Below are 14,203 nucleotides of genomic sequence, written 5' to 3' on the forward strand. Positions count from 1 at the left end.
AGTGAAAAGAAGATATAGTCTGGGTCGTTTCAAAATAGTCATGGAGATGTAAAGTACAGTATGGGGAATATAGTGAATAATATTGTAAAATCTATGTGTAGTGTCAGGTCGGTGCTGAACTTATCGTGGGGATCACTTCATAAATTATATAAATGTCTAACCACTATGCTGTACACCTGAAACTAATATAAAATAATGTTTAATGTCGACTATAATTGAAAAAAATAGTCACTGGGATATAAAGTAAAGCATAAGGAATATAATCAATAATATTGTAATAACTATGTACAGTGTCAGATGTGTAATACTTACTGGGGTGATGGCTTTGTGAGATATATAAGTGTCTATTCACTATGTTGTTTTGTACACCTGAAATTAAACGTATGTCAACGGTAATTGAAAAATAAAGTTTTAAAAAGGAAACAAAAACTATGTGAACAAGGGTTTTTGTTGTATTTTGTTTTGTCTGTTTGCGTATTGAGATAGTGACTATTGTCCACATAGCACTATTGGGCAGTAAAAGGATACTGTTAACAATTATACTGGGATAACCAGGTGTAAACTAAGTCTATTGTCTTACTGAACAGCCTTACCAGCCAACAAGGCAAAGAGAATTCTCATGGTCTATGTTTAATGTGATGTCCGATTCAGCCTTTTAAAATGAAACCGCTCACTTCTGGAAGTGTTTAAAGCTCCTTTAGTATGCTGTGGGATAGCATGTTCTATTTTACCTCTGTTTAATAAGTGAACTTACACAGAGTTTGATAAAGTATCTACAAAGGACTTCATATTTTGCAATTCTTCTAACCAATTAGGAGCTTAAAATAGATATAAAACAATCTATTCTTAATAATTCTAAAGGTCCTTTTTTTATCAGCTTAGCCATAGCTATATTATTTTGTATAAATCCAATTTACACACAGCGAGTATGGGATTAAACAACAATTGTCACCCCAATAAATTAAAAAAAAAATTCTCAGGTCAAAGCCTCAAGCCAGAATTCTTCTTCCCATCCATTCTATGGGCTTTAGAACTATCATATAAAAAAATGGTGATTTGAAAACCTTAAGTAGAAAGATTTTGAATAGGAAAAACCAATTTGGATTTCTGTTTTAATAAACCTGTCTTACTATAAAAAGCGTGCTGAAATTTAAGATGCTACAATGCTTTATAAAAATCTGAGTTTACAATAGTTTTTTAAAGGTATTTTAAAAGAGTGTTTTATTTTCTATAAATTGATATTTAATGATAAAGTAGGAAGAGTATACTTAGTCTATTTATCTTGTAGGTCCTTTATAGTATACTATCACATTATTATTTTCTAATACCAGCAGAAAAGTGCCATTTTTATTCAAAGGAATTTTTTATATTATTAAAGTTGACATCATTATTTCAGAGATTATTCTTTTATAATTACTCCCTAAAATATTTTCTTCTCCAATAACCTCGTATCAGGATCCTTTAGCTCAGTTATAAATAAAGGTAGTCTCATTTTAAAATTAAAATTGTTTCGATTTTCTTTTTTAAACTTATGTTCATGTAATTTATTTTCTTTTAATAGTTGATTGTTTTGTAAAATACCTGCCTTCCTTTTCCATAAAAGATGAATCCAGACTTTTTTGAATTGTGAAAATTTAATTATATAAAAATACAGTTGTGTGTAAAAGAATGTTTAGTTGCTAGTGATTTAAACTGCAAAAGCTTCATTGTTACAGGATCTTAGTGGAGGATTGGGAGGGGCATTCTACAGAGACTATTTTGTTTTAGTTTATTTTTTTATTTTTCAATTACAGTTGACATACAATATTATTTAGTTTCAGGTGTGCAGCATAGTGATTAGACATTTATGTAACTTACAAAGTGATCACCCCATTAGTCTAGTACCCACCTGACATCATACATAGTTATCACAATATTGTTGACTCTGTTCCCTGTGCTGTACTTTACATCGCTGTGACTGGGGGCTATCTTTCTATTTGTAACTGAGAATTTGTACATCTTAATCCTTTCCCCTTTTTTACCCATCCCCCCCAACCCTATTCCTATCTGGCAACTATCAGTTCTCTGTATCTATGAGTTTGTTTCTGTTTTGTTTGTTCATTTATTTTGTTTTTTATATTCTACGTATAAGTGAAATCATATGGTATGTCTTTCGCTGTCTGACTTATTTCACTTAGCATAATACCCTCTAGGTCCATCCATGTTGTCACAAATGGCAAAAGGGAGCCCTCATGTACTGTTGGTGGAATTACAAATTGGTATGGCCTATTTTGTTTTTATTGGTTGAAAAGTATTGTGGAGTTGAATAACTACAGTAAAGTAAGACCTGTAGTATAGTACTGAAGAGTCCGGAGATGCTGGACTGCCTGCATTCAAATCCCTCCTTCAGAATTTACCAATTGTATGGCCGTGGGAAATTTACTTAATATCTTTGGTCTTCGATTTTTCTTATCAATAAAATGGAAATAATAGTGACTATTCTATGGTTTAGAACAATGACTGGAACATGCATGGTAAGCAATGAAATGTTAGATGTTCGCATTAATATTTTTCATTCCTCTTAAAATGTATGTAGTTTGCATCACTGCCATACCAGTCTAATCCTTTATCTACCCATATGGTCAGGAGCAAATATAATCTTTTCTCTCTGCAGGAGACCCTCACATAGATCAGGAGTGCGTTTTTACCCGTTACTGCTTTAAATTTATGTCCCTTTATTAAGAATCCTGCAGTTACTTTTAATCTTTGCTTATACTGCCAAGAAAGATGAAATTTACTTAAAATGGAATTAGAACGACAGATTTGCCAGAAGAAACAAATACAGAAAATTGTTTTAAACAATGATCAATGAGCTTTTTGAAAAGCAGTCTAAGCTAAAGTGCTTTTAAGGAAATTATTGATAAATATCTGAGAAATGAATACCCAGTTTCCTGAGGCACAGAAAAATTAATAAATATGTAGGGTATTTATTAAATACTATGGATATTTGATATGAGTTTTAGTCTTTGACATCAATTTACAAAGACACATTATCCTACTGATAATATACTGGAAACAAGTCATCATTGGCTCGTGCCTGGACTCCTGCAATAGCTTCCTAACTCCTACCTTCAACCTGTACCCACGTTTAATCAGTTCACCATACAGTACTTAGCATCAGACCACGTCACACTTCTTTCTGCTCAAAAAACACCCTCTACCGGTTTCCCATTTCCCTTCAATCCAGGATTTCTAACTGGGCCTGGGAGCCCCAACAGGATCTCTCCCCCTCCCCAGTTCAGCTTTTACAATTTACCCCTCACTTTCTCTGCTCCAGCCATACAGGACACCTCAGTGTTTTGGGAACGAACCAAGCAAGTTTCTGCCTCAGGGTCTTTCTACTTGCTATTCCCTGGGCTAATGCCCTTCCCCCAGATCTCTGTCCATAGGGCTCACTTTGGCCCTTTTTCAGGTCTCTATTTAAATGTTACTTCATCAGAGAGGCCTTCCTCGACCACCCTATATAAAACAGCACGTAAACATACCTGCCATCATTCTCTGTCTCCCTTATCTTGCTTTATTTTTCTTCAATACACTCCTTATTACCATCTGACCTATTTGTTTGCTTGTCTCCCCATATTGGAACGTAAGTTCTAAGAGAGCTTTGGTTTTTTTTCCCTCTTTGTTGAATAAATGAAAAAACTGAATACTTAAACTCTTATCCCAGCTTACTACTTACTTCTCACACAAACACAGGACAATCACGTAAATTTTCTTCGTCTATCAAGCTTCTTTAGGAAACTTAGGCTAAGAATACACATGAAATAAGGTATTTCTAAGTATCAGGGGTTATGAAAATGCTACATGCAGGAACTTCCCACTCCTGACTATATGCCAGTTGGTTCCTGCTTCCCAACCATCTTGCAAGTCCTCTCCTCTCGCTTCCTGTGCCTGGCTAGTGGTGCCACCTGATGGCTGACACACAGACCAGCCTGACCCAGCCTATTTCCTGGCCACTCTCTTCCCTTACAGTAGACCGTGCAGTGAGAAGCCTGCTGCCTTATGGTGCAATTCCTTTCATCGTGGGCAGCCCCTTCCTCTCATGCACGTCCTCTTGAATGTCTTTGTTCCTTCTCCTTTTGTTTTTAACCAGTTATCTCTGAACTAGTTCTCTCTTCTTTCCCTTTCTTTCTTTTCCTAGATAGTCTCTCTCTCTCTCAAAAGTCCCTGATTATGACTGGCTGGAAGAAGATTAGTACTTATAGTATGCCCATTCCAAAGAAATGGAAGATACGAAGTTTTTAATTAAGTTATATGTAAAACAGGTATCGTCAGAAGACTTACAGCAGTCTATGTCCACTTCCTTATTCTGCTTTAATGAAACTGTTTTTCCTCAAATACTTACAGTCAAGTTAAATTAATTTTCATATTCAATTTTGTTTAATATCTAGCATTGCAGATATATTACTTTCTATGTTTTACTGGAAATATTTAATTATAACTTAAAACATGGAACATTGCAACCAGAAAAGGGGTGGAGAGGGCAACTGCAGACTCATTTTGGAAATATGTCAACTACCCATTCATAATTAATGGTAGTTTTTCTATAGGAAAAAGTTCCAAAAAATATCTTAAAAGCAATTATATTACATTATAATAAAAATACAACTTCTTTTTAAGTTAGGCATTGCTCATGCTGGTGTTTTATATGTCTGTATTGAATAAGGAAAAAATAAGTTATTTTTCTCTAAACCAGTATAATCTAGGATTTCCCAACATATGCTCTGCAGAATACTAATCCCTCAAGATACTACTGAAGAGTAAAAAAGTTCTGTCATCAAATAACTTTGGGACATATGGCATACTATATACTTCAAGGTTTATGTTACAGATCAGCAATGGATTTACATCTACAATAAATTTACCATTTAATTTTAACCATTGTTTGCAAACATATATGACTACTAAATCCCTTTTTCATGTAGGTCTTGTTAATATACTGTGGAACAAATGTGAGAAACAGCTGTCATTAATCATTCAGAAGTAAAGGACTAATGATATTTACTAATATTTGTTGAGGATTTTCTATGTGCCAGCCACTGGTCTCAGAATTTTGCATAAATTATCATATTAAACCGAAAATAAGCCTATGAAATACAAGATCATTATTATTGTCTTTTTATAGAGGAGAAAACTGAGGTTCAAAGTGGGTAGTAATTACATGCTCAAGGTCATGGCTAGTGGAATAAGCATTTGGATCTAGGCAGTCTATTTACAAAATCCATACTCTCTAGTCTCTGTGACCTTTGTGTCAGTTATGAATGTTCAACTAATGAAAGAATGAGTTGTTATAAAATACTGTATTATTTTTGTTACATAGATATTGCTGGAATTCCTTTGCCACAGAACCTGAGTGGATATTCTTTGTTGCCACTGCCATCAGAAACGTTTAAGAACGAACACCAATTCAAACGCCTACGTCCGCCCTGGATTCTGAGTGAATTCCACGGGTGCAATGTCAATGCTTCCACCTACATGCTTCGAACCAACCAGTGGAAGTATATAGCCTACTCTGACGGTGCTTCAGTATTGCCTCAACTCTTTGGTAAATGTGTTAATACATTTTTTAAGTGTAGTATGATGTGTAATGAGCTGACCTACATAGCATTGTCTAAAAGATCCGCTAACCATGGTTTTAAAAGTAAGTATCCACTGCTTCTCAGCATCTGAATTCAAGAGCAAATACCCTACGGCTTTTGATCTGGGTCTCAAGATTGAAACCACTGTTTTCTCTGATCAAGGTGTCTTCTAATATTCATGGTTATCTTTTCCAATCAGTAATCAGCACCCTCTCATTACCTTGGTTTCAGCTGTTCTAAAGGATTGATACCGCTATCTTAGGAAGCCTGACATTCTACATATATTATTTAATGTTCACTCCAACCCTATAAGAAGATACCATTATCCTCATTGTATAGAGAAGACTAGGAATCAAAGGGATTCACATACCTGTGCAGCATTGGGATTTCAACCAACGTCTAACTCCAAAATCCGTGCTCCTTTCACCCTACAATAATGCCCTTTAGCTTCGCTATTCTATGAATTAATTTTAAAGCATTTAAAATAAATTTTAGAATTTTAATTCTAACCTTATTAGAATTAAGGTTTCATTTATCCTTTGCCCCCTTTTGGCACATAAAATAATGTGCTAAAGCCATTGTTAATATTCATTTCTCCCTCAGTTTCCTTCCCAATTACAAATGTCAAAATGATTAACTCAAAATAATTCTTTAGCGGCCAAACTGATTAAATCCCTTAACTCTAAGAGCAGCAGATTCTTGGCTTCAAAAGGAAGTCCTTACAGTGTCATCCCGATGAGTAATGGGCATCGCTTGCTTGTTCACTGCTCATGTTCTGCAAAAAGCAGATGTGACAGTCAAAGGATCAGTGGGTGAGCCTGCCTTTCCTGTCCTCTCTGGGGTTTTACTAACTTCCCTTCTCCAAAGAGGTGCCATCTAAAGTCACCCAACAAAGTCACAAATGTCTTCAGGGGTCTTCTAACTAATGCACTCAAATAGGCCCATAGAGGTTTTCCCCTCAACATGCATTGTTCATTTACTAGCTTAAATAAAATGTCATAAGAGATGTGATGTGCTATTTTTCCAATTAGATTGGCATCCTGTCTCCCTGCATCATCGGTAATAAGGGTGTTTATGTTATATGAAATATTTATCATTATTTTCTTGATGGTAATGATTGAGAGAAGTTTTCATTTCCATGGCTATTTGCTTCAACAGACAGTACTGGTGAATCTAACTTTTAAAAACCAAAGCACAAAATGCTAATGTGTACAAAAAACTAGGAGTAAGTGAAGTTGCAAGAACATGACTTGGCTATATAAAGAATTCTTATAGCTGGAAAGTTTGGGGCTGTTGAACTGGGACAATATAAGCATTACTTTTTTTTTTCTCTGCATGTCAAAGTAAGCAAGGCATCAAAATTAGGAAGAATTGGGGCTAAGCCAGCTCACTAGTAATAAGGTTTCTGTTTCTGCCATCTACGTAAGAATGGATAAGAAATAAGACTGTTTCTGCCATCTAAATAAGAATGGATAAGAAAAAAATGGGATAACAGGATGATGGTAGGAAGGAAGATAATTTAGACATACATTTAGAGGGGTGTTTAACTTTTGGTATATGATTTTACCATTTATACTATCCTTCATCTTACTGTACTAAGGGGAACTGAAAATAAAAATGAATTCTAATACATTATCTGTCACAGAATAACAACATTGTAATGTTTTTGTCGTAGGTAACTATTTTAACAGGTACTTAATTTTTTTCTTTCAGATCTTTCCTCAGATCCAGATGAATTAACAAATATTGCGACAAAATTTCCAGAAATTACTTATTCTTTGGATCAGAAGCTTCGTTCCATTATAAATTACCCTAAAGTTTCTGCTTGTGTCCACCAATACAATAAAGAGCAGTTTATCAACTGGAAACAAAGTATAGGGCAAAACTATTCAAATGTTATAGCAAACCTGAGGTGGCATCAGGACTGGCTGAAAGAACCAATGAAGTATGAAAGCGCGATTGATCAGTGGCTTAAAACCCATACTATCCAAACAAAATTTGAACAAAAATAAGAAAATAATGTTCCAGAGCTACAAAGAAATATTAAAAGATCATGATTAATTACGTTTTAAATATTAGTTATAATAATTACTAATTATTTTGACTTTTAAAAAATATATTCTATTTTTAAAGAAAAACCAATCATTATAGAATTATATATTTTCAAAAATGATTACTATCAACACCTCATTCTTACCAATGTCTAACAACTTAATGGAAGTAGTAAAAGAATGGAAGCAAATAGTATAATATAAAGTTATATTCTTCTGAATAATATGGAATATAGAATCTTTTAACAATTACTGATTACTTATGAATTACTTATGAACCATAAAGTAGCTATTTGTATTTGATGGTGTCTGATGAGTTATTTGCATCTGATGGGACATGGACCATTTACGTGTATTTGATAGGAGTATTTGAGGGCCATAAACCCTGGATATGGGTATATTTAAATAAGTAATAGGTGGGGAAATGCACCGACTGCTCTCCATGGGGAGACATTGTCACTCCCCAGTCTCTAATGGAGGCCTGTGTGTGAAACCTAATTTGGGATGGAAGGCCTCCATCACTGCAGAAGGCTTTTCGAGTCCCCCAGCCACCCAGTTCCCCTTCCTGGAGGCCACTAATGTAACCGCCTTCCTGTGTGTTCTTTTAGAGACAGAACATGCATCTACAAACAGACTTTATATTCCCTTTTTCCCCCACCACAAATGGTAGCATACTATGTAAAATGTTCTGCATCTTGATATTTTTTCCACTTAACAATAGATATCTAGAAGTAAAATTGCTACGGCAAGACTGTATCTAGCAAAATTATGCTAAATACTACCAAATTACCCCTAAAGAAGTTATAACAACTTAAACTCTCACCAGCAATGCATGCCCTCACGTCCTTTGCCAACCTGATAGATTAAAAATATACTATTTTTATCTTTTTCTTTTTATGAATAAGTTAGATCATATTTTCATATACTTAATAATCATAGGAATTTCCTTTATTCTTTGCCTATTTTTCTGTTGGTTGTTGGTCTTTTTTATTGCAGGCATGCTTTAGATATTAGCCGTTTGTCTGTAAAAGAAGCTGCAAATTATTTCCTTTTGTAATTTATTTTTTGACTTTTTTCTAGTGTTTTTTGGCATGTAGAAATTGGTATTTTCAAATTATCAAATTTATGAATCTTGTTTTTTGTGGCTTTAGGATTTTATATCATATATATTTAGAATGGTCTTCCCCACTTACCTTCTGTCAGAGATTTATTTTTCATCCTTAGATCCTGATCCATCTGGAACATATTACAAATTAGAGATATAACTTTAGTTTGTTTTTTTAATATGGCTACCCAATTGACCTTTTATTGAGTAAACTAACATTTATTCCATTGATTAGAAACATATTTTATATAACATATCATTATATAACATATTTTGTTGAGTAAGTTATTTTTTCCTCTATTGCTTTGAAATGTCATTTTATCATATACCAAGTCTCATTTACATTTGGATCCTTTCAGAACATTTTTTATTTTGCAGTGGACCATTCTATTTTATTTATTAACGTAGTAGTCAATATCTGGTCAGACTAGTCCCTTTGCATCCATTTTCTTTTTCAGAACTGCTACTCTTGCTAACTTATTTTTTTCCATACAAATTTGGAATATGTTTGTCTAGTTCCAAAACTGAAAAATCATGTTAGTCTTTTTATGAAATCACATTAAATTTATAGCCTAATTTAGAGAGAATTGAATTCTTTACGATATGCAAATTATTCTAAAGAAGAGTATGCTTCACGTCTTCTTTTATAACGCACAGTAGTAGTCTACGTTTTCTTCATATAGAGCAGTTTTTTCATAAAGATTTTCAGAAAGCTGGGACCTTTAAAAAAATTGCACCTAGGCCCCAACCCACACCAATTGATTTCGAATTCTAGGGATGGTACCTGGGCGCTGTTTTGTTCTTACTGTTGTTCTGTTTAAACCCTCCAGCTGAGGGTCCTAATGTGTAGTCAGAGGTGAGCTCATTCTTAGTTGTTTTACCATTTGTTGTTGGTGGTGCTATTTTAAGTGGATCTTTCTTCCATAATATCTTTTAATTGGTTGTTTTTTATGCAAACTCTATTTCTATATATTTATTCTGTACCAAACCACCATATTGTTTATAATGGTTTTTCAGTTGGTATCATATTTTCCAGAAACAAAAGCGTATCTTCATATAATAATTTTCAAACTGTCTTTGAAATTTTCTTTATGAGCCAGTTCATGTCCTCTACTTTATCATTCTTCAGTGAATTTGTATAAACTTATCTTTGTAGTTATATATGAATATTAAGGTTGGGACAATTCTTACTGGCTGTGAAACCACATTATAAATCACTGAATCAAACTAAGACCTTGGTGTTGAGGGGCCATGAGCAAGTAAGAGATGTCACAACACAAAGTAGGTGGAAGAAGCTCAAGGGGGAAACCAGAACTATTCCCTTCTACACTGGTTATATATTCTGTGTATGTGTGTATGTTTACAATTATGTGTATTAAACTCTCACATAAGATTTTTAGCCCTTTTTTTATTTTAAAGTTACAAAGCAGGATCTTAAATAATTCTTAGGTCATAAAACTAGTTATATGCTATTTTGAAAAGAAGAAAACATATACATATATGAAAACATATACATATATGTACATGTAACACAACCAAAACTACATTCAGAAGAATACGCTTAACCTTTTTATCATTAAGACAAAATAAAAATAAATAAGCTGTTGAATTTGGGAAGATAGAAAACAAAACAAGCATAAATTTTGTAATGTTTCTGTTAAAAAACTGGTATCCTTAAATAATGATTCAAGAGTTCTGCTTCCACCCAGTGTACAGAAAACCGCAAGGGAATACTGGTCCCATGTTAACAAAAACCAAAAGGGGAGAGAAAGCTAGGTCATCTACAAAATCAAAACTCTTTTGGAGTCTCCCAGAGGACTGAGGATACAAGGTACCAGGTGAATCAAAGAAAGAAAAAAATGGAGAAAAATGGAGCAGAGCATCCAAGAGCTGTGGGACAACATGACATGGTAAATGTATGTATGTAATTGAAATCACAGAAGGAGAATAGAGGTTGGGAAAATGTCAGAAGAAATATCTGAAAAGAATTTCCTAAAACTAGTGATAGAAAATAAATCACCACCCTAAATGTTTAGAGAAGCCCAAATAGAATATAGACAAAAGAAAAGGCACCTAAGCATATAGTCAAATTGATGGAAAATACAGATAAGGAGAAAATCTTGGAGGCAACCACAGAAAAAAGAAACATACAAAGGAACAAAAATAAGAATTAAAACAGATTTCTCATGAAAAACTATGCAAACCAGAAGACAATGGTGCAACTTCTTTAAAGTACTGAAAGACAAATTGTCATCCTAGAATTCTACGTACCCAGCAAAAATATTTTTCAAAAATGAAGGTGAAATTAAAGCTTTTTACCACACACACACACACACACACACACACACACATATCTGAGAAAATCTGTTGCCAGCACACCTGGACTATAAAGAAATTTTAAAGGATGTTCTTCAATCAAAAAGAATATGATGCCAAATGGAAATACGGATTTACACAAAGGGAGAAATAGGAACACTTACACATTACTGGTGAGAATGTAAAATGGTGCATTCTCTCTGGAAAATAGCTTAGAAGTTCCTCAAAAAGTTAAACATAGACTTACTATATTACCCAGTTATCCAGAAATTCCACTCCTAGGTATATAACCCAGAGAACTGAAAAAAAGGTGTTTGAAGAAAAACTTGTACACAAATGTTCACAACAGCATCATGCACAATAGTCAAAAAGTGGAAACAACTCAGATGTCCATTAACTGATAAATGCATAAACAAATGCAGTAAATCCATACATTGGAATCTTATTTGGCCACAAAGAAGAATGAAATACTCTTACATATTACAATATGGATGAAACTTTAAAACATTATGCCTAGTACAAAAATGACACAACGACTATATACTGTATTACTGCATTTACATGTAATGTCCAAAATACACAAATCCATAGAGATAGAAAGTAAATTAGTGGTTTCAAGAGCTAGGGGAAAAAGGGAATGTGTGTGGGTTTCCTTTTTTGGAGTAATAAAATTTTCTAGAATTAAACAGAGGTTATGGTTGCACAAACTTGTGAATATATGAAACAGAACTTAATTATATATTTTAAAGGTTGAATTTTATGATATGTGAATTACCTGTCAGTTTAAAAATGAAGAAATAACAATAAAACACTCTTTTTTCATATATAAGAACGATAAAAATTAAAAACAGTGATGAGGCACTTCCTGGACTTGTATGTCTATTTACTTCATCAGTTTAGGGAAGTTTTCCATCATTATTTTTTCAAATAGGTTTTCAGTTCCTTGCTCTTTCTCTTCTCCTTCTGTTATGCGAATGTTTATATGCTTGATGTCCCAGAGGCCCCTTATAAACTGGCCTCATTGTTTTAAAATTCTTTATTTCTTTTTTGCTGTTCTGATTGGGTGTTTTCTGCTACCTAGTCTTCCAAAACACTAATTCGATCTAATCTAGCGTTGATTCCCTCTAATGTATTTTTCATTTCAGTTACTGTATTCTTCATTTGTGACTGGTTCTTTTGTATGTTTTCTATCTCCATTTTTATGTTTCCTATCTCTTTGTTAAAGAGTGCATCTACTCTCTGAGTTCTTCTACTCTTCCCCTAAGCTCACTGAGCATCCTTATAACCAGTTTTTTTGAACTCTGTGTCTGTAGACTGCTTGTCTCCATTTTGTTTAGTTCTTTTTCTGGAGTTTGTTCTATTCTTTCATTTGTGACATTTTTCTTTGTCTCATCATCGTGGCTGCCTTCCTGTTTTTGTTTCTATGTATTAGGTACAGCTGCTATGTCTCCTGATCTTGGCAGAGTGACCTTATGTATTAAGTGCCCTGTGGGGTCCAGTGGTGCAACCTCCCATGTCACCTGAGCCAGGTGCTCCAGTTGTGTCCTGTGTATAGTTGTGCGTGCCCTCCTCTTATAGTTGAGCCTTTATTGTTGTTGGCATGTTAATAGCAGGGATTGACCTTCAGGTTGATTGGCTGTGAGGACTAGCGGTGACTATGGCAGAGGAGCTATTGTACAAGGGTGGACCCCACAGAGCAGAATTTGCTTTAGCAGGGTTCTAGTGCCTGCCAAGTCCACTCTTTGGGTATGTTGTTTGTGGAAGTGGTTGGGTGGTACTCTGGTATGGTCTGAAGCTGACCATAGGGGGTGTTGGTTCTGGGGCCTCTTGACAGGGGCTCTGGTACAGGCCAAGGTCTACCGCTGCATGTGCCCTGCCCAGGGCAACGTGATATGAGCCACAAAGTGATCTGCAGATGATTGCCACTTGTACTGGGCTTGGAGGTGCCTGGGAGAGGCTAAGCTGTGAACCACGGCTGGCTGCCACTAATGCCAGGCTTGGAGCTGCTTAGCAAAAGGCATGAGGCAAGCTGAGGCCAGGTGTTGCTTTTGGAATTTGTGGACCTTTGAGATATTTTAGGAAAGTCTACAGCACAAACCAAGTCAGGAGTTTGTATGTAAAAGACACTGGAAGTGGCTTGGCTGGGCTCGAAAATTGGTAGACGCCAGGTCTCAGGGAATCACCAAGGCAGGGTGAATTGTTTTAGCCAGGTATATAGATACTCAGATATGGCAACTGCAGAGTGGGTGAGGGAAGGATTCAGCAAAGGCACAATAGCTTCTGACAGCACTTCTGTCTGAGAGAAAGCTGCCCTTCCAGCCCCTGTCCTGAGACCAGACAATTTAGCTCTGTCCCATATGTCCCTGGCCCTTTTTGAGCTGCTGACTTAAGTGCAGAGAGTCACAAACAAGATGAACCCAAAGAGGTGAACACCAAGACACATCATAATTAAAATGCCAAAGGTTAAAGACAGAGAGTATCTTAAAAGCAGCAAGAAAAAGCAGTTACCTACCTACAAGGGAGCTTCCATAAGACTGTCAGATGATTTCTCAACAAAAACTTTGCAGGCAAGGAGCGATTGTCATGAAATATTCAGTGATGAAAAGCAAGGACCTACAACCAAGATTACTCTAACCATCAAAGCTATTGTTTAGAATTGAAGGTCAGATTGAGAGCATCCCAGACCAGAAAATGCTAAAGGAGTTCGTCTCCACCAAACCAGTATTACAAGAAATGTTAAAGGGACTTCTTTAAGAAGATAAAAGAGAAAAAAGATAAAAAATATAAATAATAAAATGACAATAACTACATACCTATCAATAATTACTTTAAATGTAAATGGATTAAGTGCTACAATCAAAAGACATAGGATGGCTGAATGGATAAGAAAAAAAGACCCTTACATATGCTGCCTACAAATGACCCACTTCCAATCAAAAGACACACACATTGAAAGTAAAGGGATGAAAAAGGTATTTCATGCAAATAGCAACAAACAAGCAAAAAAAGGTGGGGTAGCAAACTTATATCAGACAAAAAGGACTTTAAATCAAAGGCTATAACGAGAGACAAAGAAGAACCCAGCAATTCCACTTCTGGGTATTTATCCAAAG

The 14,203-nt window shown here is 35.0% G+C and overlaps 1 protein-coding gene and 1 long non-coding RNA gene across 2 annotated transcripts in view; one reads left to right on the plus strand and one right to left on the minus strand.

Moving 5' to 3' along the window:
* The window catches only part of ARSK (arylsulfatase family member K), a 37,302-nt gene extending 27,135 nt beyond the window's left edge, over positions 1 to 10,167 (plus strand). Inside the window, exons 7-8 of the mRNA XM_019727891.3 lie at positions 5,360 to 5,584; positions 7,332 to 10,167. Coding sequence (XP_019583450.1) covers positions 5,360 to 5,584; positions 7,332 to 7,630 — 524 coding nt within the window. The 3' untranslated portion in view covers positions 7,631 to 10,167. The remainder of the gene's footprint in view (positions 1 to 5,359; positions 5,585 to 7,331) is intronic.
* Positions 1 to 14,203, minus strand: part of LOC141570682 (uncharacterized) — a 41,198-nt gene that overhangs the window by 5,386 nt on the left and 21,609 nt on the right. The window contains exon 3 of the long non-coding RNA XR_012494988.2: positions 8,863 to 8,905. This is a non-coding gene — a long non-coding RNA (uncharacterized LOC141570682). The remainder of the gene's footprint in view (positions 1 to 8,862; positions 8,906 to 14,203) is intronic.

The sequence above is a fragment of the Rhinolophus sinicus genome, chromosome 3 (genome assembly GCF_057876585.1).
Source record: "Rhinolophus sinicus isolate RSI-liver-muscle chromosome 3, RSI-T2T, whole genome shotgun sequence".
Taxonomy (NCBI): Eukaryota; Metazoa; Chordata; class Mammalia; order Chiroptera; family Rhinolophidae; genus Rhinolophus; species Rhinolophus sinicus.